Source organism: Meriones unguiculatus, chromosome 1 (genome assembly GCF_030254825.1).
Source record: "Meriones unguiculatus strain TT.TT164.6M chromosome 1, Bangor_MerUng_6.1, whole genome shotgun sequence".
Lineage (NCBI taxonomy): Eukaryota > Metazoa > Chordata > Mammalia > Rodentia > Muridae > Meriones > Meriones unguiculatus.
Window position 1 is genome coordinate 35536449 of NC_083349.1, and position 19500 is coordinate 35555948.

Here is a 19500-nt window from a genome sequence, read left to right on the forward strand (position 1 = left end):
AATTGACATAAAAGGAATATAGACAATCTCACAGAAAATTCAGAACTATGAAGAAGCCATTTTTCACATAATGTTTTGCAAAATTTGAAAATTAGGAAAGAGTGAAGATATGAAGAAACATGTTTCTTGTGAAAGAAAAAATTAGTAAAAATTTTATAGAGGTTAATTTGGCAGTGTTTGTCAATATTTCTTAGAGTTCAATATTGTTGAATCCGATTTACAGCTAGACTTTTTTTGTGTGTGGAAATTATTCTAATAATACCAAAATATTAGAAGTAATGTTGATGTCTATAATTGGCATTTATTTTTCTTTTTTAAAGAGAGGATCTCATATAGCCTAGGCTAGCCTTGAACTCCTGGTCCCTGCTTCTATACCCTGGGTGCTGGGATTTAGTAATACACCACCATGCCTATTATATGCTGTGCTGTGGTTGAGCTCTAGTGCTTCCCTTATGCTAGAGAGCACTCCACTAATAGAGCTGCATCTGGGTCCTGGGATAATGCTTTAATGTTTTATTTGTGTAGACCACTGTTCAGAATTTATTGGCATATTCAGGCTGTGAATATATATGTCCTAATGTAATTTTAAATGTTTTGATAGCTACAAAAAGTAAAATAGTGGAAACAAATGAAGTTAATAAACTAGAATTCCTGTATCAATAGAAAAGATTATTAGTGAGATTTTTTTTTCATTCATTCTTATGTCAAGTTTTTGGGGTCCAACTTGTTTTATACTTAGAACTCATATTACTTTATATAATATGGATATAGTGCCATATGCTATTTTGGACAGAATGGTTATTCAAAGAATTTTTTTACTGCTTAAAAGTTGCAGGTGGGGGCTCAGAGGTTAAGAGCACTGGCTGTTCTTCCAAAGGTCCTGAGATCAATTCCCAGCAACCACATGGTGGCTCACAACCATCTATAGTGAGATCTGGTGCCCTCTTCTGGCATGAAGGTGTACATGTAGGCAGAACAATGTATACATAATAAATAAATCTTAAAAAAAGAAAGTTGCAGATGGCTGAATAGGTAAGGGTGCTTGCTACACAGCCTGATGACTTGAAATGTTTTCCTGAGATGAACATAGTAAAGAGAGATAACTAATTCCTGCAAGTTACCCTTTGACATGCATGCTGTGGTGCATGGTTGAACACATGGGGGGTGGGGAGTATGCGTATATTACTACCACTAGGGGTCAGCCTAGTGTCACCATGCCAATACCACAAAACAAAGTTGGAGCTTGCTGATTTGTAAAGCAAAGATATGGTTAATTAACCTCTCTCAAGAATATTTACTGTTGGTAAATTGGCCTAGTCTGCTTGTATTGTTTAGTTTTGTCCTTATAGGTGCACCTCTTCTTCACTCCTGTCTTCAGTGGCCTGCTGAGGCTTCTTTGTGTATCAGGGTCACATTTGTAATGAATGTACCTTACTAACTTGCTAAACTTGCTACTTTTTTGCTAAGAATCTCAAGTAGGCAGCATTTGACTATTAAGCCGCAATATATCTGTCTGTTCCTAGCTTTTAAAGTTTTAAAATCACATCTATTTTAAAGTTTGTTTCTTTTCTCCATTTACACAAGAAATGTTTGAGACTTCTTCAAGATTCATAGCAGTATGCTTATCTTTTGGGGGAAATCTAGTTAATATTACATATTTAGGAAAGCATTCTTGCCCATTCCTTGTTTGGTCCTTGATATTTTATTCTACTGAATATTTTATTCTACTGAATTTGTTTTAAGGCCCACTGAACACCCTTTTTGTCATAATAAAAATAGTTGGAGGATTTTCAGTAGTCTCTGATAATTTGTTATGTAGGGACTTGATGTGTTTTCTACTTTGTGTCTTGGTGCCTTTTATTAGCAGTCTTACACACTTAAAATGCCATTGTACCTTTTAGCACAAAGTAGAGATAGTTCATGATTCTGGTTAGGGAAATCTTGATAAAAGAAATCATAAGGCTAATCTTTCATAAGTTACTAAATTATTCTTGCTGGTTTTGTTTTGTTTCTTTAAAGACAAGAGTTTTCACTCTAGTCCTGTCTGGCCTGGAACTTATTATGCTCAAATTCATGGTCGTCTGCCTGCCCCTGTCTCCTGAATGCTCAGCTAAAGGTGTGTGTTCATTCCTGGCAGGTGCATTATTTAGACATATGTTCCATAATAGATATATAAGACCAGCTTACTGACTGAGCCATTGCCCTGGCCTCCAATTTTTAAGTTTTTTAAAATTATCCCCTAGCATATACTACAACTAAAAATGCCCTGTTACTCACTGGGAGTAAAGGTCTCAGAAAACAGATAGTTTATAAGATTTCAATGATTTGAACTTGAATTGGATTTTTGAGCCAAATTTTGAAAATGGTATAATTAAATCCTTTTTTTTACAGATATACCAACTGATTACACACATTTTCCTTTTGCTTTTCATACAAATGTCATTTTCTCCTCATTTAAAAAAAAGTTAATTTTAGTTACGTGTGTGTGCATGTATGTACCAGTACTTGCATGTGGAGGCACATGTGAAGGTCAGAGGACAGCCTAAAAAAAGGTTGTTTTTTTTTTCTTCCACTGTGTGGGTCCCAGGGATTGAGTTTGGATTATCATCCTCAGTCAGAACTGCCTTTATCCACTGAGTATCGTGCCAACCCTATAGTTTGCTTTGCCAGGTTTTCTGAGAAAAGGTCCTTGCCTCCTACCCATGTTTCCCCCTATAGCTTCATCTTTTGAAAGAAAAGCAGAGGTTCAAGAAAAGGAAACCTGCAGTAGCAGTGTGATGTGAGAAATAGAGCGTCTGGTTGGGTGCAGTGTGATTGTCATAAATGCTTGCCCAGAGTGCTTGAAAGGGAGCCCTGGCAGGAAGGACATGAGTTTGAGGCCTATCTATGTTACTTAATGAAGTTAGAGAAGATGTAGTTGCCCAATTTCTCCAAGAGGATAACCATCGCTGTGCCCCTTTCTCTTTCTTTTAGGAGAGAGATAGGGGCAATGGAGACAGTCTTATTTTGTCTCCTAGGGTACGTTGGAATTTACTGTGTAGACCAGACTAGTCTCAAACTCATGGCATTCCTTTCAGCCTCACAACCCTGGAGTTATAGGTATGAGCTACCCATGCCCAGTATCCCTGCCCTTTTCTTTTTGTAACTGAAACCTATGCAGTTTTAGAGATTTATATGTTAACATCTAAATGTAGTTAATTTATTTGGTTCTATAAATAATTGTGTTATATGAACTTAGAAGTAAAGTTTGTTCTCTGCCTCATGATGGAGTAATTGTTCAATCCCACATATAATAGGGATTACTCTGGATAATTTATTTTCCTAGAAATAAGAATGACTTATAAGTCGTTAGATACAGTGTGATTCTTTTTTTTTTTTTCCTGAAAAAAATTTTTTTGGGGTAATAAAACCCTCACTTGATAACATGACAATTCTGTCTATCTCTTATTTTTATTGACATTAGAAATAATTCAGTTTAAAAAAGTCCAGAGTCTGAGTAAGCTTATTCTTTTTGAGTAATTGAGTAAATTTTTAGTTGTTAATATGGATTTTGTCTTTTTTTTTTTTTCTTCTTTTCTTTCTTTCTTTTTTTTTTTTTTTTTTTTTTTCCCCTTTGAAGGGCTGGATATAATTGCCTTGTTTCATTTCAGGGATCCTTCTAAAGTAAATATTCTGGTACCTGGTGCTGGACTAGGAAGATTGGCCTGGGAAATAGCTATGCTAGGTTATGCTTGTCAAGGAAATGAATGGAGTTTTTTTATGCTCTTTTCTTCCAACTTTGTACTCAACAGGTATTTAATTTACTTTTTGCTGGAAATAGTAATTTCTCAAAATCAAATTGCTTTACCTATTTTTAAACAATTCTGATTTAGAAGAAAAGTACTTGATTGATATAGATCATATTTACATTAAGTTCATAATGCTTACACCAATTGCCTCTGTAGCCAGTGTCTATTAGGTAACAGTGTTGACACAGGGCAAGCAAACAAGGTTTTAGAAAGTAATTGGGCATTTCATAAAACTAAAATTATGTCTCTTCTGAGTTAATTGTAATATAGGAAGAGTTTTTTTTCCTCATTTTTACTTTTTGTTTCTAGGTGAAGTAAGTTTTTCGTAGCAATTGTAACTATTTTCCCTAACCAACTTTGCAGTATGTAGGCTTATATGTTCGCACGGCTGAGTTGGAATGAGATCTGAAAACTTCTGTGTCTACCTTCTGTGAAGGTATTTTTTGAAAAAAGTTATTTTTTAAGTCAAAAGATATAGTGTGTTAGAGACAAAGAAATAGCTGCCTGTTTCAATAGCACGCTACTGGTAATTTATTCAGTTATTCAGTGCAATAATGTGTTATTGGTGGCAGTATGTGTTTTAGGCAGCTGTTGAGATGGGGAAAATGAGTGTTAATTATGCAAAATGGTAAAAAATGGGTAACAAGACTAGAGTGCTTGTTTTTACTTGACTTTGAAGTTCAGAAATACATTTTTGCTAGGTGTGGTGGCCTAGGCCTCTAATCTCAGCTCTTGTGGGGTGAAAACAGGAAGATCAAGAATTCAGATATCATCCTCAGTAACACAGTGAGTTCAAGGCCAGCCTGGACTACATAAGACCCTGACTCAAAAACAACAAAATTTTAGTTTTTTGGTTTTTTTTTTTTGTTTTTTTTTGTTTTGTTTTTATGAACTTGAATGAACGGCACATGTGGATCTCTGACTTTCTTTTAATCCACAGTTAGTCATCTACCTGTATGCATAGCTTTAGATAACTGAGTGCAGTGTAGTGGTGACACTGTTCAAGTCTAAGGGATTACATGTGAAAACTTTCACTCAATAGATGATATATTAGTGCTTAAAGTAGTTTTTTTTTTTTGGAAAATGTGTAGTTAACATTGAACCTTATGCTCATATTTTACAGATGTTCTGAAATTAACAAATATAAACTTTATCCCTGGATCCATCAGTTTAGCAATAATCGAAGATCAGCTGATCAGATTCGACCCATTTTTTTCCCTGATGTTGACCCCCACAGTCTTCCTCCTGGTTCTAACTTTTCGATGACAGCAGGAGACTTTCAGGAGATTTACTCAGAATGCAGTAAGTTCAAAGCAAGTGTTTAAAAGCTCTTACTCATTACCCTAAAACAGACCCAGTGCTATAACCATTTATTTTGATGGCAGAATTTAAGGTGTGCAATGTCAGTGGCAATATAGAGTATTTCCAAGACAGTGATAGGAAATGTAAAGAAATATAAATAAATTCAAGAGATTTGACTATGTTAATAAAAGACAACTCACAAACACTGTGTTAAATGCAGTAAAGAGGAACTGGAGATATGGTGCAGTGGCTGAGAGCGCTGGCTGCTCTTGCAGAGGACCTGGGTTCATTTCCCAATGCCGCATAGCAGCTCACAACTATCTGAAACTCCAGTTCCAGGAGAGCTTATGTCCTCTTCTGGCATAGACATATGTGTAAGCAAAATACCCATACACATAAAATAAAATAAAAATATTTTTAAAAGTTTAGTAAAGATGGAAATAATCTAGTATGGGAATGGAACTCCGTAAAGAGACTGTGTCTTGATGGACAGAGATGAATAGTACTTGAGGTACAAAGATACAAAAGAATAAAGTCCCTGGGGACTACAACGGTAGACTGCTAAGGAAAGAAACTTTATGGGAGACATAACTTAAAAAGTAGGCTAGCAGGCGGGTGTGCTGGCACATGCCTGTAATCCCAGCACTCAGGGAGGCAGAGGCAAGCAGATCTCTCTGAGTTCGAGGCTAACCTGGTCTACAAAGTGAGTCCAGGGCAGCCAAGGCTACACAGAGAAACCCTGTCTCAAAAAAAAAAAAAGATTTGTATCGGGTTAGAAGTTAGATTTCAGTCTGGTGGGTTATTGAAGACATTGGAGGTAGGCTTTAGTGAGAATGTGAAGAGTGTGAGCTGGCAGTAACAGGCAGAAGGAAGACAGAATACTGAGCTGTATATAGCAAGAGCACTCTTTCAACAAATAAATTGTCATCTGTTAAGTGTCAAGTGTATTGTAGACATTTAAAACACAACAGATAGCAGGACGAAGTCCCTAGTCACAGGGAACTTATAACTCTGGAAGAAACAGAGAGGCTACAACATACAACATTGTTAGGAAGAAAATTTTACTGAGCGTAAAATCAGAAACTAAGAAGGAAATTGTCATTACGTGTTTAGGGATGTCCAGGAAATTGGGGGAGAGCACTTGGCTATGTTCAGCAGGGCTGTGGTGAAGTGAATAGTGGGGATGAGAGAGGTAAGAGGGCAGAGGGTTGGTTAAGACAACTCAAAGGAAGAAGTTTGAGTTGTACTCTGAAAGGGACAGGAAGCTATTGGAAAGATGGCTTGGAGCAAGGAATAACAAGATAGAAAGATTTTATGTATCTAATTTCCTAAAATAGATTTTTATTTCCTCTAAATTCTGATTTGGGACAGCCTCCATTTGGAAGTTAGAAAGGGACAATTGGGAGTAGTCAAGCTGTTGGGTAAATGTTAAGGAATAAGATCTCAAAATAGGAGTGCAGTTAGTGGAAATCCTCACGGTGCAACTAAGACTCACTCTAGACTGGGATTGGAAGAGGGAGCAGGTAATCTCTGTTGGGCCAGGCACTTTTGCTATGTCAGGATTGGAATAGACATTGTATCTAGAATCTGATCCCTACCTCTGCCTGGGAACAACTTCCAAGAGCTAAACAGTGTTCTTGTTGAGGGCTCACCTCTGCCTGTGGCTTCTCCAGCCAACTTACCCCTGATGATTATCAAGGCTTGGTAGGTATTTGGATATTTTGATGTCATATATTTCTCAAATTATCAAGAAAAGCCTGCTTCTAAAACCTGCTAGAATCAGTGGTGAATACTGGTTTAAATCAGAACTTAAAAATTAAGATGAAGATTACTCTGTTTTAGCAGATTCTAAGTGAGCGCTAGGGTAGTCCAGTCAACAGACCACTTTCCTGGTTCAAGACCCTTGGTTCAGTCACAAGGCTAGCAGTTGAGTAGGTGCTAAACCACTTTTTAATAGTAGTGATGTGTCAATAGCAAATGGTTTCCAAGTTGATTACGGTATCTACTCTGCAATAATCTTCTTGAATATAGTGTTGATCACGTCTGTTTCCCTTCAGTGGAACGAAATATTCATTCTCTGTAAGAGTTAGTGAACAGACTTAAAGGGTAAAAGAAAAAAAAACAAAAACAGAATAACAGATACAGTGGTCTGATCTCTGTTAATTAGATACCTGGGACTGCATTGCTACCTGTTTCTTCATAGACACAGCTCACAATGTAATTGATTATATCGATACAATATGGAGAATACTCAAACCAGGTGGAATTTGGATAAATCTTGGTAAGTGCTTCAGTGTTCATTAATATTTTATATATCGGCCTGAGTATTTAGAGCTGCCTTTCCATTTGGTAGTGGCACAGTACCAGATGCTTGGAAACATTATAATTACATTGTATTATTTGTTAGACCACATCCTAGTTGGTGGTACCTCCTGAAAGCAGCAGCAGTCCACGCATTGGGATGACCCTCACAGGCCAGCCTCATGGATCTTAACTCCAGAGCATACGAAGTTTAATCTGCGGATTCAGTACTTAGCGCCTTGTCTTCCCTCCACCACTCCACGAAGCAGTGGCACTTCATTCTGTTAAGAATGTTTTCAGAGACTGAAGCAGCAAGCACAGGGCCTGCTTGAGTCTGCACCAGGTCCTCTGTATATATGTCCTGGCTGGTAGCTTGGTGTTCTTGTGACACTCCTGGTTAGGATCGGGTGGGATCCCACGGTTGTGGGATCAGTTGTATCTGACTGTTTTGCCTGCTCTTGAGAATTTTCCTCCTATTGGGTTGCCTTGTCCAGGACCACTAGCCTGGGTTGCCTCTACCCATAATGGGCTGGGCTCTTACTCATCAATCACTGATTAAGAAAAATGGCCTACAACAGTGTTTCTTAACCTTCCTAATGCTTCAACCCTTTAATTCAGTTCCTCACATTGTCATGATCCCCAGCCGTAAAATTATTTTTGTTGCTACTTCATAACTGTAATTTTGCCACTGAGTGGTATCTCAATTCCTAAGACCATTGGAAATACGTGTTTTCCAATGGTTGGGATCCACTACCCCACAGGCTTTTGTACAGCCAGATCTTATGGAAGTGTTTTCTCATTTGAGGCTTCCTGGTGAGTGTAACTTGTGTCAAGTTGACAGAAAATTAGGTAGCACAGCTGCTTTCTTAATGCTACATGTTTATCTGACTCTTTGGTAAGACTGCGGTGCTGGAGAGGTGGAAGCAAGAAGACAAGGATTCTACCAGGTGTTTTATATGAGGACATTAATTACATTAGATCCTGAACTCTTTTTATGAGTTCATTAACCATAATTACTCCCTGTTTTTTTGATAGACCCTACCTTCATATGCAGCTGAACTTGACACTAAGGCTGTCACATACCAGCTGGAGAGGGGAGACACGGGCCCAGACACTGATTCAGCCTTCTTCCTTACCGTGTGCAGTGTCGATCTGAAAACTGAATCTCTTGCTAAAGTTCTTTAGTGACTTTTTTGTTTGTTTGTTTAAAAGCCATCACTTTAATGTCAGCTTTTTTACCTATGCTCACTAGGCCCCTCAGACATTCTTTCCTGCTGCAACTTGTATTTCACTCTCTCAAACTTCAGAGGTCCAGCGGGCAGGGAGCTTATAGGCCAAAGGTGACAGCTGACCACACAGTGTTTCTGGGGTTCTTCTCACACGGACTTAAAACCTCCAAAAGAAGGTCACAGAGCACAGTAGGCCTGCAGCTACATAGCCAGCTGCTCACCTCACATGCTTAGATTTCTAGCTCAAGCAGTTTCCTCCTCAGCATGAGCAAGGGCTTGGATGCGCATTGTTTTCCAATAGGAATAACGCTGCAGTGTGAGTGGCACTAGAGCCGGCCCCTCCGGGCCTGCCTCATAGCCCTCTCTTCATGTCATTGACACCGAGCTCCTTTGGTCAAAGGTGCGCTTGTACCGCTCTGCCTGCGTCTCTGGATCCTCTTCAGGGGCATAGACATTCTGCAAGCAACTGTTTCCTGCTGGGTCACTCGTGCTTTAGTGACGTCTAACTCTTTCTTCTCCTAGAGTTTCTGAGCCATGGTCAAGCTGTTCTTTGGGGCAGGGATATTCTTTAGGGATGGTAGCTGGGGTCTGTTACACATCACTAGGTTATTAATAACATCCTTAACTTTTGCCTATCAGATTCCAGTAGTATCTCCACCCAACCTCCCATTATGCTAAGCAAAAAAAAGAAATTTTCAGACATTGGAGAATGTTCCTTAGCAAGACAGAATTGTTTCCACTTGAGAACCATTTCTCTAACTTCATTGCATTCCTGGAGTAAGATTGCTTTAGTTGTTCTTTAAGGTTGCTGTAATTCCCCATGCCCCTTTCATTTTCTCTCCCCTACCTCCTACTAGGGATTCCTTTTCAGCACGCATATCTGTGCCTAGCGTCTCCTTACATAAAGCTATAGCTTTCTTGATAATTCCTGCTTTTCAGGATTATGTGCGGAGCTTTAATGATCTCGCTTCTTATGGCTCTGCATCCTCCCCCTCTTCCTAGCCCTTTTTCCCTTTTTTTTTTTTTTTTTTCATCTCGGAGATTTATGACAAAAAGGCTCTAATGCCTCCTAATGACTTGGTATGGATCCTGGCAAATAGTGTGTTTGTGGATGAATGTATTTAAGATTTGAAAGAAAAAACAAAGTGATATTCAGGTGTCAAACAGAGAGATTGGGTGCCTAGAGATGTGATAAATTGGCATTTATACTGGTAAATACACATCTCTGTGGTTTTGATGTCAACCATGTGGATCTAGAGGCCTAGTTTTCTTTGTACACTGAGAGTATATTACCGACCTTGGAAGTGGGTTTTACTGTATAATTACAGAGACTAAAATCAGTATTTTCACATGTAAGGATTGCAACTGTTAGCAATCTTTAGGTTCTGACAATGAAGCAAGATTAGTGACCACCTCCCCAAATTGTATCAATCAGGATTGTAAGGATCCTTAACTTATAAACCTTTGAAGGAAAAGTTGAGACACTTTCTACAACCCTTCTCAGGTTAGGGAAAGCCAGTGATATGTTACTTAACTGTTACATCTATGTTAAATATAGCCTTTATCCAGTTTTTCTGGCCCTATCAGCTATGAGTGCTTTGTATTTTCTTAAAGAACAAGGGAAGAAAATTTGACTGATAGGGAATACATGTGATTCACAAAGCCTAAAGTGTTTGTTGACATCACACGTTTGTTAATTTATACTTTATGTCAGAGGAAGATAATTAGATATGATCTAATACTAAAAGTCAGTTAATGAAGAGGGCATGTCTCACAGATCTTAGACTGGACCTGCCTCCTAACTACAGGAAATAGATAAGTAGTTTTAAGACATCCATAGTAAACACATTCCTTAGAAGTAATGAACAAATCCTAAGGCACTAAGCCATATATGTAATACTTCATACTGTGCATCAAGGAAAGCCTGCAAGGAGATATAGCAAATTGTCTAGTGAGAGTCAGTGAATAGATTAGAGGTGGCTTTATTTTATTTTGATGCTGTTTCATGTTGCATCAACATTCTATTATGAGCTTATGGTCAAGGAAAAGTACATCTTTGTTCTTTCTCTTAATATGAAGAAAGATGGTAATTGGGAAAAAAAAAACAAACTAGCAACGGCTACTTGGGTTTCTGTTACTCCAGTGTCCCTCTTTCCAGAATATCAGATAAACAGAACCATATAGTGTGGCACTTTATGTCTCCTGCTTCCATGACTAGCATGATGCTTTTGAGACTCATTTAAGTTACTACAGAAACCAACGTGTTACTCTCTTTTATTGCTGAGTGATGGGTGGGTAACAGTTCATTATAAGTGACATTTTGTTTAATCAGTTCTCTGTGCATCGATACTTGATTTTGCTGCTGGACTGTGCTGATTAGGAATAATGTTGCTTTCAACACTTGGCCCAGAAATCTTAGTGTGCCTACAGGATTTTTTTTTCCCTACATTTTGCCCGTTGATTACAAGTAAGAAATTTGGTAAATCATATGTAAGTTCTAACCTTTTAATTTATAAAAAGTATTTTTTAAAAATTTTCGTTTCATATGTGTTGGTGTTTGCCTGCACGTATATCTGTGTGAGGGTGTCAGATCCTCTAGAACTAGAGTTACAGACAGTTCTGAGCTGTCATGTGGGTGCTAGGAATTGAACCTGGGTCCTCTGGAAGAGCAGCTGTGCTCTTAATCACTATGCCATCTCTCCAGTCCTCAAGATTTCATTTCTCTTGGGCTAGCACCTAGTAAAGAAATTTCTTATTTCTATGTGATAAATACATACCAAATTTTGCTAGAAAGTACTAACCTGTTTTCCAGATTAACTACTCTTGTTTCCCAGCCCTGCTAAGATGTTTGAGACAGTACTTCTCATTTGTGAGTGAAAATTTTTACAGATCTTTCCTAATTTGAAAATCTAAATTGCTCAGAAACCTAAATGTAGACATGCCAAGTGGCAAAGTCCATACATAATCTCATTTTACAGACCACAGGCAGCATGTTTATGCGCTAAAAATACTATACAAAATTGGTTTTAGGCTATAGGGTGATAACTCATTGGTAGAGCCCTACTATAAGCAAAGCCTTGTGTTGCCCGGTACTGTTTAGACAAACTATTAGGCTGTGCAATAAGAATATATGAAACAAACTAGTTTTGTAGTTGGACTTGGTCTTCTCCTCTAGATACCACATTTTGTTTATGTAAATATTCTAAGATCTAAAACATCTGAACTCTTAAGCATTTCAGATAAGGGACCTTTCATCTATAATTCTTTTTATATCAGTAAAAGTATTGTTGTCTTTGACCCTTAAGAAATGTCCTTATGTAAGAGATAATCTTTATCAAATCACAATTTATATAAAAAAAGACTACAGAACATATTCACACCACTGATACTGTTTTTGACTGGTAATATTATAAATAGTTTTACATACTGGGCATTTTGATATACTTAAAAGAAAATTAAAAACATGTTCTTTGGGCTGGTGAGATGGTTGTGTGGATAGGAGTGCTTGGTATACAAGCCTGAGGACCTGAATTTGATTTCTAGCACCCACATACAAAGGCAGGTTTTCAGCCTGGAGACAGAGCCCAAGGGTTAAGAGCACTCGCTACTCTTCCAGAGGACCAGGGTTTGCTTTCCAGACCATTGTTGCATAGCTCACAACAAACTGTAACATGAGCACTGAGTGAATCTGATGTCCTCAGGCCTCTGCAGACACCTGCACGCATGTCACATACTCTGAACACAGATACATACACATAAATAAAATGAAAATAAATCTTATAAGATGGAAAGCAGGTGTAACCATGCTCATGCTTATAACGCTAACATCATTAAGGACAAAGATAAGAGGATCACTGGCACCTGCTGGCTATCATCATATATGGCCCCAGGTTTAGTAAGAGACCTTGTCTCAAAGAAATAAAATATAAATATATAGAGAGGACATCCAATGTAATCCTCTGGCCTTTGTGTGTACACGTGTCACATTGCTTGTTGCTTATTTTGCAAATTAGGGAACGCTGATGTTTACTTGAAGGTAGTGTGTGATGTAACACAGCAGCAAATGAGTTTTAAAGAATGTTGTACTATAAAATGCTTCATTTTCGCTTATACGTTATAGTAGATCATGAGAGGAAGCCAACAGAGGAGCTTGAAGCAGAAGCAACAGAGTAATTCTACTTTCTGGGTTGCCTCCTCTGTCTTGCTTGCTACTCTTACGCAGCCTGGGACCCCATCTGTCTAAGGAAGGCACTGCCACAGTGGATTGGGCTCTTACAATCAGTTAGCAACCAAAAAATGCCTCACTAACATGCCCACAGTCACTCTTATGGAGACAATCCTTAATTGAAAGGCACACCTCTTCCCAGATGAATCAAGGTGACAACCAAGATTAGCCATTACAAGAAAGAACCATCAGGCTGAAGACTTAGAAGTATTTCAGGAAAAATGTGAAGCATAGTTAAAGTTCGAGTTTGAAGGATAGGGCTTTGTATGCATTTGAGATCAAACAAGGCGGTCGAAAGAAAATACCTATGACGTATTGGAACATATGAATACCTACAAACAATAGAGCAAAGGGGCTGTAAGAGTACCCATGTTTAGTCCCAGCACCCACATAATGGTGGCTCACATCCTTCTGTAACTAGAGTTCCAGGAGGTTCTGATGCCCTCCTCTGGCCTCCATGTGGTGCACCGGCATAGCTTCGAAAGCTGAAAAGATTGCTATGAGGCTCTGCATTCTGTAAAAAGGTGCTGTTACAGTTTATAATGAACAGATGGCCAGAAATTGTCTCAGTAAGTGGAGGTTTTTAAAGAACTGTTAGGTTTTTTTTTTTTAACAGATAAATTTGTTTTTAATAAAGGTTAATTTTCTTTCAATCTTGTATAAAACAATAGCAATTAAAAACTTCATTTTGAAAGTAAAGTCTTTACGTGTGGACAAGTAACCCTGCAAAATTTACCTGAAAAAATGGAAAGATGAGGATTTACTAAAAGATAAAATAAAAGGTGTAACAATTCATAGGTGTTGGTAAAAAATACTGAACTGTTATTATATTTGTGGTCATTTATTCTAGTGGTTTAGGTCGATTAAAGGGGGCCAGCGTGACTAGCTTCCTAGCATTTGAGAGGCTAAGGCAGGAGAATCTGGTGTTAAAGTCTCCAGGGCTACACATAAAAAGTGCTACCTAAATAAAGGAGAAGAAAATGTTTACCAACAGGGTGGCAAAGCTTTCTCCTCTTAGGAGCAGAAACTGTCTCACTACTTTTATCTTTTACCTCCCTTGCTTTTTTTTTTTTTTTTTCAGTATGTTGTCTAAGGAGTTTAAATGGAGCTAGTTGGATGTAGGAGTTATGATAAATCAATGAAAGATAAAACAAGACTATCTAGAGTAATCTCAAGATAAAATTTTGACATGATGATGTTTTCTTGGCTCAAACTGATGGGTTTGTGTCAGAGGTTTGAATAGTTGTCCTTAGCAAATATAGTGATTCTTTTCATCTTTACCTTATTTCTTACTCAACTAGTATATCAGGAATTCAGTGTAAAAAGCTATTAGGGCATGTGTATGTCCATGTAACTCATTTGTAATATTTTTAAACCATAGGTCCTCTGCTATACCATTTTGAAAATCTGGCAAATGAACTTTCAATAGAATTGAGCTACGAGGATATTAAAAACGTTGTTCTGCAGTATGGATTCCAGCTAGAGGTAAGAATGGAAAGAAACAGTGCTAGACTTTAACGTGGAAAGCCTTTAAACAGGCATGCAGGCATCACAGACTGCTCTTTTTTCATCCAGGTAGAGAGATTGATACTACATAGCTTTCTTGATTTTAAAGACTTGGGACAAAATGTATGTAAAGGGGAAGCTGTAGTTTCTGTTGAAATAGACTTTCAGTAATGGTAGCCGACAATGGCTTGGGTAATCGCTTACTGACAGGTATCAAGTAGACTAGGAGGTGGATGGTGGGAAGGCAGGTATCAAAGAAACTTTTCTGTGTATTATTTCTGCTTCCTGGCCTTTCTTCTGCCCCACTCCCAAACTTGTTGGTACTTTAGCTGTTGTGTTGGTTTACTTATTTAGTATTATCCCATTCATTTACAAAATAATGGATTGGTTCTTAAGAACAAAGAGAAGCAATGCATTTATAGCACTTTGTAGTTAGTGGTGTGATACTGAACTGCATGACCTGTTATTTTGTAAAGGGATTAGGGTGTTACTAGTCTTTTGGGGGTATCTGTTTAAATATGCTTATGATTGTACCTACCACTAACTTAGTGGTATTTGTTAATAGTGTTGCCATCGTGATCTTAATGTGATTTTTATTTGTATTACAGGTAGAAAAAGAATCTGTATTGTCAACATATACTGTGAATGACCTCTCTATGATGAAATACTACTATGAATGTGTTTTGTTTGTGGTCCGGAAGCCACAATAATGGTCTTAAGTGATATTTCCCAGAGGAAAAAAAAAGTTTAGTAAGAATAAATGCTGAAATAAACAACTCAAAGTCAACTATCAGTGACAACAGGACACAACCTCAAATCAGTGGTGCCTTCTTATTCCTAACAAAATTTAGAAATAGTGTCTATTTTCTTAATGATGTCTATTGCTTTTCTCAGAAATATACTATACCAAGCAGATTTATACTGCACAAGGTAAAAATAATGAAGAAAATATCTCCCGTGCAGATATATAAATGGAGAAAATATCTTCAAGTACTTTTTTCTTTGAAGCCCAGAATTGTCTTTAAGAAAATAAACCTAAATTCCAGTTTTCATGAAGCTGTTGCAAGTCTGCCACATTAATGACTGATAGTACTAAAGTCCGTGATCTTCTTGGGTTTTGTGTTGCCTCTGTTATGTTTAGAAGAGTCTAGGATCCTCTGTCATGTTCAGCATCTGGAACTGGAACTTTGTTCTCCTTGGACCTGAGTCATCTATACTTAAGAGAATTTTGAAACTATTCTTTCATTATTCAAATTAGTTTTTTATTTAGAAAGGCATCAAATGTGCCATATAATGAAATGCTAACTCAGTTGTATCACAGATGAAAATTCACTGAAATACAGTAACAGAAATTCAGTCTTTTCCATGCTAAACTGAATCTTATTAGTTCCTGGATTATTTTGAAATGTATAAGATACAAACATTAGAGGGCACAAAAGCTTTTTTTTTTTTTTTTTAAAGCAGTGTTAAGAAACTGGAAAAATAGGAATAAAATCTGACCATCTGAGATACATAATTTCAAACTAAAAATGAATTACAAAATTTATCAGTGTGATGTTTACAATGTTTTTATTTAAAGTATGTGGCTTATGAAAGCAAGCACTTTTTTAGTTAAAATGTATTCTAGTAAAACTCATAGTAGAATTAATGTGAGAAGTTTTTGAGTATGAAATTCAGGGATAAATTTATGCCCACGGTCTGTGTTTTCAGGATCCCAGGCAGCAGCCATGCATGGAATTTCAGATTAATACTAGTTTTAATCCCTATAGATTTGGAGTTGAAACAGCGTGCTGCTTTAATTTTCTACCTCTAAGGAGGCCTGTTTTAGAGGGAGCTTTCCTTGTTGTTTAATGCTGTTACTCTGTTTCCATTAGCTAGGAAGGTGGAGATGGCAAGTGTTTTAACTTTTACAGGAAAAGAAAGCTCTTGCTGAGTGTTTCACATGGCTCTGACCTCTGACATTTGGATTGGATATGTAGCAGTGGCATAGCTGCCATGTTGCCATGCTTTTATAGGATGCCTTACTTTACAACTTGGGCCTTGTGTTGCTTAGGTTTGGGAGTCTATAGGGTCTGATATCTTTGAGAGAGTTCTAAACGTTGTGGGAATTTTTGTCATCTGTCCGCCCATTATGGAGAACATGGCTCCATGGCGTAAATTTTACTTCTTAGGCTATGTAAATTCATAGTCTACTTTTCTTTTAAAATTATCCCTGGTTCTTCCATCGCGGAGTATTTCACAGATGTTCATTTGGTGGAAATCCTCATTACTTACTGTTTATGGGGGTGGGGATCTCTCAGAATTATTTTTTGAAGGGAAAAAAAACCTAAAAGAAGTGTGTTTTAAAAGACATCCATTGAACAGCAAGGAATGCATGTTTTTTTTGTTTTGGTTATTTAGGAATGCTTTTTATTCATTGAATAGTATTTTCCTGTAGCCTGGTTTTTGTTTACAAAGACAAGAACAGACTGACACCGGTAGGGTGGGTTTTACCTAAGGGTTTTTTTTCCCCCATCATGTTTTACTCTTTAATAATACTTCTTGCATTTCTAAATTATATATTTTACTTTACTCTGCAATCAGTTATTTCATTTATAATCATGAATATTTAAAAAATATTCTTTATAAATTTGCATCACTTATTCTCTTGTGGCTTTTGAGTTAATATATTCTGGACTTGAAAATGTGGTATAAATCAATAATGGAAGTGTCACTGGAGAAGTTTAATTTTGTATTTTTTTAAATTTAGGTCTAGCTACTGAAGTGTGTAAGCCTTGAAGTTTCAAAATTTTTTATAATTAGTGCGATACACAATACTCTCATTTCCATAAAGTGATCATATGCTTGCTGTTTTAAAATTTCCATTTTCTGAGGTGGTGCAGATTTAGATTCTAATCAATGAACAAGACAGGGCCTGTGAACTAAGCAGGGAAGCTGCAGAAATCACAGTATGAAATAAACAAGTTTGGGAACTGTAAAGTGTACGGGATTTCAATGTACTTTACATTCTAAACGTTGCCAAAAAGGTTGAATTGGAAGCTTCATGTCTGCATGAAATTTCCTATATTTTTAATGTGTATGGACTTAACTTTTCTTAAATATTAAACTCTGCCAATTGCTATAACAGTTCTTCTTGGTTGTTTCCCTCAATGTAATTATGGCCATAATGGGAATATTACTTAAGCACATCTTCTCAATGCTTGGTTAGTCTATTTTTTGTGTGGTTCTAGAAAGTTAGTAGTAATGAGTGTTTGTCCTTTAGTTTGCCAAACTGTCAGTATTTATTTTCAATTTGTTTGATTCATGTTCACTATAATGACCTTGGAATTTCCCAAGGAAAAAGATTAGTCTTGATCCTTAGTATTGCTAAATGATAGAAAAAGAACTATAAAGGCTAATACCAGGAAAAAAAAGTTTCAGGAAGAGCATTTTTATCTTGGATCATTTTCCGGAACTCTTACTTACCAAATTGGGGATGGGCAGGTTGTAAGGATGACAGAGGCATCCACAGCGCTCCAGCAGAAGCCTGCTGGGAGAGGACTTCACACTTCATTCTGACTTGGTATTTTCTCCACCTCTAGTCTCTGTATTGTCAGTTTTCTATTACTGTGACAACATACATTTAAACTAAAAAAGGAAGATGGGTTTATTATTTTGTCTCACAGTTTCACTCCTTGCTCACTTGCCTGATTTGTGTGTGTGAGAGAGAGAAAGAGGGAGAGGAAGAGAGAGAGAATGCAACGGAACGTGAGGGTAGGGAGCATGGAGTGGGGAGAAGCTGCTCACCTCACAGCAGCTGGGAAGCAGAGGGAGCATGAAGTGGGAAGGGCCGGGGCAGAGATAGTTCCATGGGCATGCTCTTTCAGATGCGGGGTCACCCTAGAGATTTCACCTCCCACTAGTCAGTCCATCCAAGCATGAAGTCATCAAAGGAATAATCCACTCATGAGGTCAGGGCCTTTACCACTAGACAATCAATTTAACACTTGTACCACTGGGGGGCTTTTATACCCCATCCCTACTGGATTCCCCTAGCCACAAACTTCAGAAATCTTTTGGAGCCCCTGAGTAGTGAAGACCTATTTGTTAATGCACCTGACCTTGGTGCACTGTTGTGGGAAAGTGGAAAGAGGGAAATAACACTCCTCTTTTGGTTTAGTCTCTTTTTGCTTTACTCTGTTTCAGCATGTAGTTAAGCCTTGACTGCTACTGTCTTAGGGTTTGTGTTGCTGTGTGAAAACAGTGACCAAAAGCAACTTGGGGAGGAAAGAGTTTATTTCAGCTTACAGAGTTTCCTAGCTCACTTGATCACTGAGGGAAGTCAGGGTAGGAACTCAAACAGGGCAGGAGCCTGCTGGCTGGAGCTAATACAGAGGCAGTGGAGCACCAGTGCTTACTGGCTTGTCCATTATAGCTTGTTCAGCCTGCTTTCTTGTTCATCCTAAGACCCCCTACCAGTGGGTGTCAAGTGCACTGTGAGCTGGGCCCTCCCACATCAATCAAGAAAATACACCACAGGCCAGTCTAGTGGGGGAAGGGGTGGGGATGTTCTCATTGATGTTTCCTCTTCCATGCGTGATTTAGCTTGTGATAAATTGACTTAAAACTGCCCAGTGTGTTTGTATTTGTCTCGGCTTCTTTAAATCTGCTGTTTACCACTGACATACTCATCTCTGGCTCTAGTTCAGCTCCTTCAGGACCCTTTGCTTTCTGTCCATGCACATAGCAAACTGCTTCACATAGGGTCAAACTGACTACTTAACAGCCTTTCAGAGCAGGGGTATTTATAGGAATGCAAAAGTATCTAATACCCATCAAATAAAACTCACAATGTCTGGCCAACCAAAAATTGCTGAATGGGGCCGGAGAAAAGGCTTGGCAGTATATATTACTTGGAGAAGACCAAAGTTTGATTCCAAGCACCCACATCAGACTCCCTCCGTAACTCTAGGACCAGGGAATCTGGCACCACTTAGGGGCTCACAGGCACACATATCCATACAAAGACCCATGCATACATATAATTAAAAGTAAAATTTGTTTGATTGCTATGTGGGTCAGAAAATGGGAAGCAGAGAAGGATCGGTGAAATGAGACCAGCCCCAAATTGACACTGATTATGAAATGAGCAGGAAACTGATCACATGGG

At 37.9% G+C, this 19500-nt stretch overlaps 1 protein-coding gene across 2 annotated transcripts in view; it reads left to right on the top strand.

The window, feature by feature from the left end:
• Positions 1-17475, top strand: part of Carnmt1 (carnosine N-methyltransferase 1) — a 31840-nt gene extending 14365 nt beyond the window's left edge. For both annotated transcript variants that reach the window (XM_021652920.2, XM_060387312.1), the window contains exons 4-8: positions 3651-3791; positions 4912-5090; positions 7258-7371; positions 14227-14330; positions 14960-17475. In XM_021652920.2, coding sequence (XP_021508595.1) covers positions 3651-3791; positions 4912-5090; positions 7258-7371; positions 14227-14330; positions 14960-15061 — 640 coding nt within the window. In that variant the 3' untranslated portion in view covers positions 15062-17475. The remainder of the gene's footprint in view (positions 1-3650; positions 3792-4911; positions 5091-7257; positions 7372-14226; positions 14331-14959) is intronic.
• The last annotated feature ends 2025 nt before the right edge of the window (positions 17476-19500 follow it).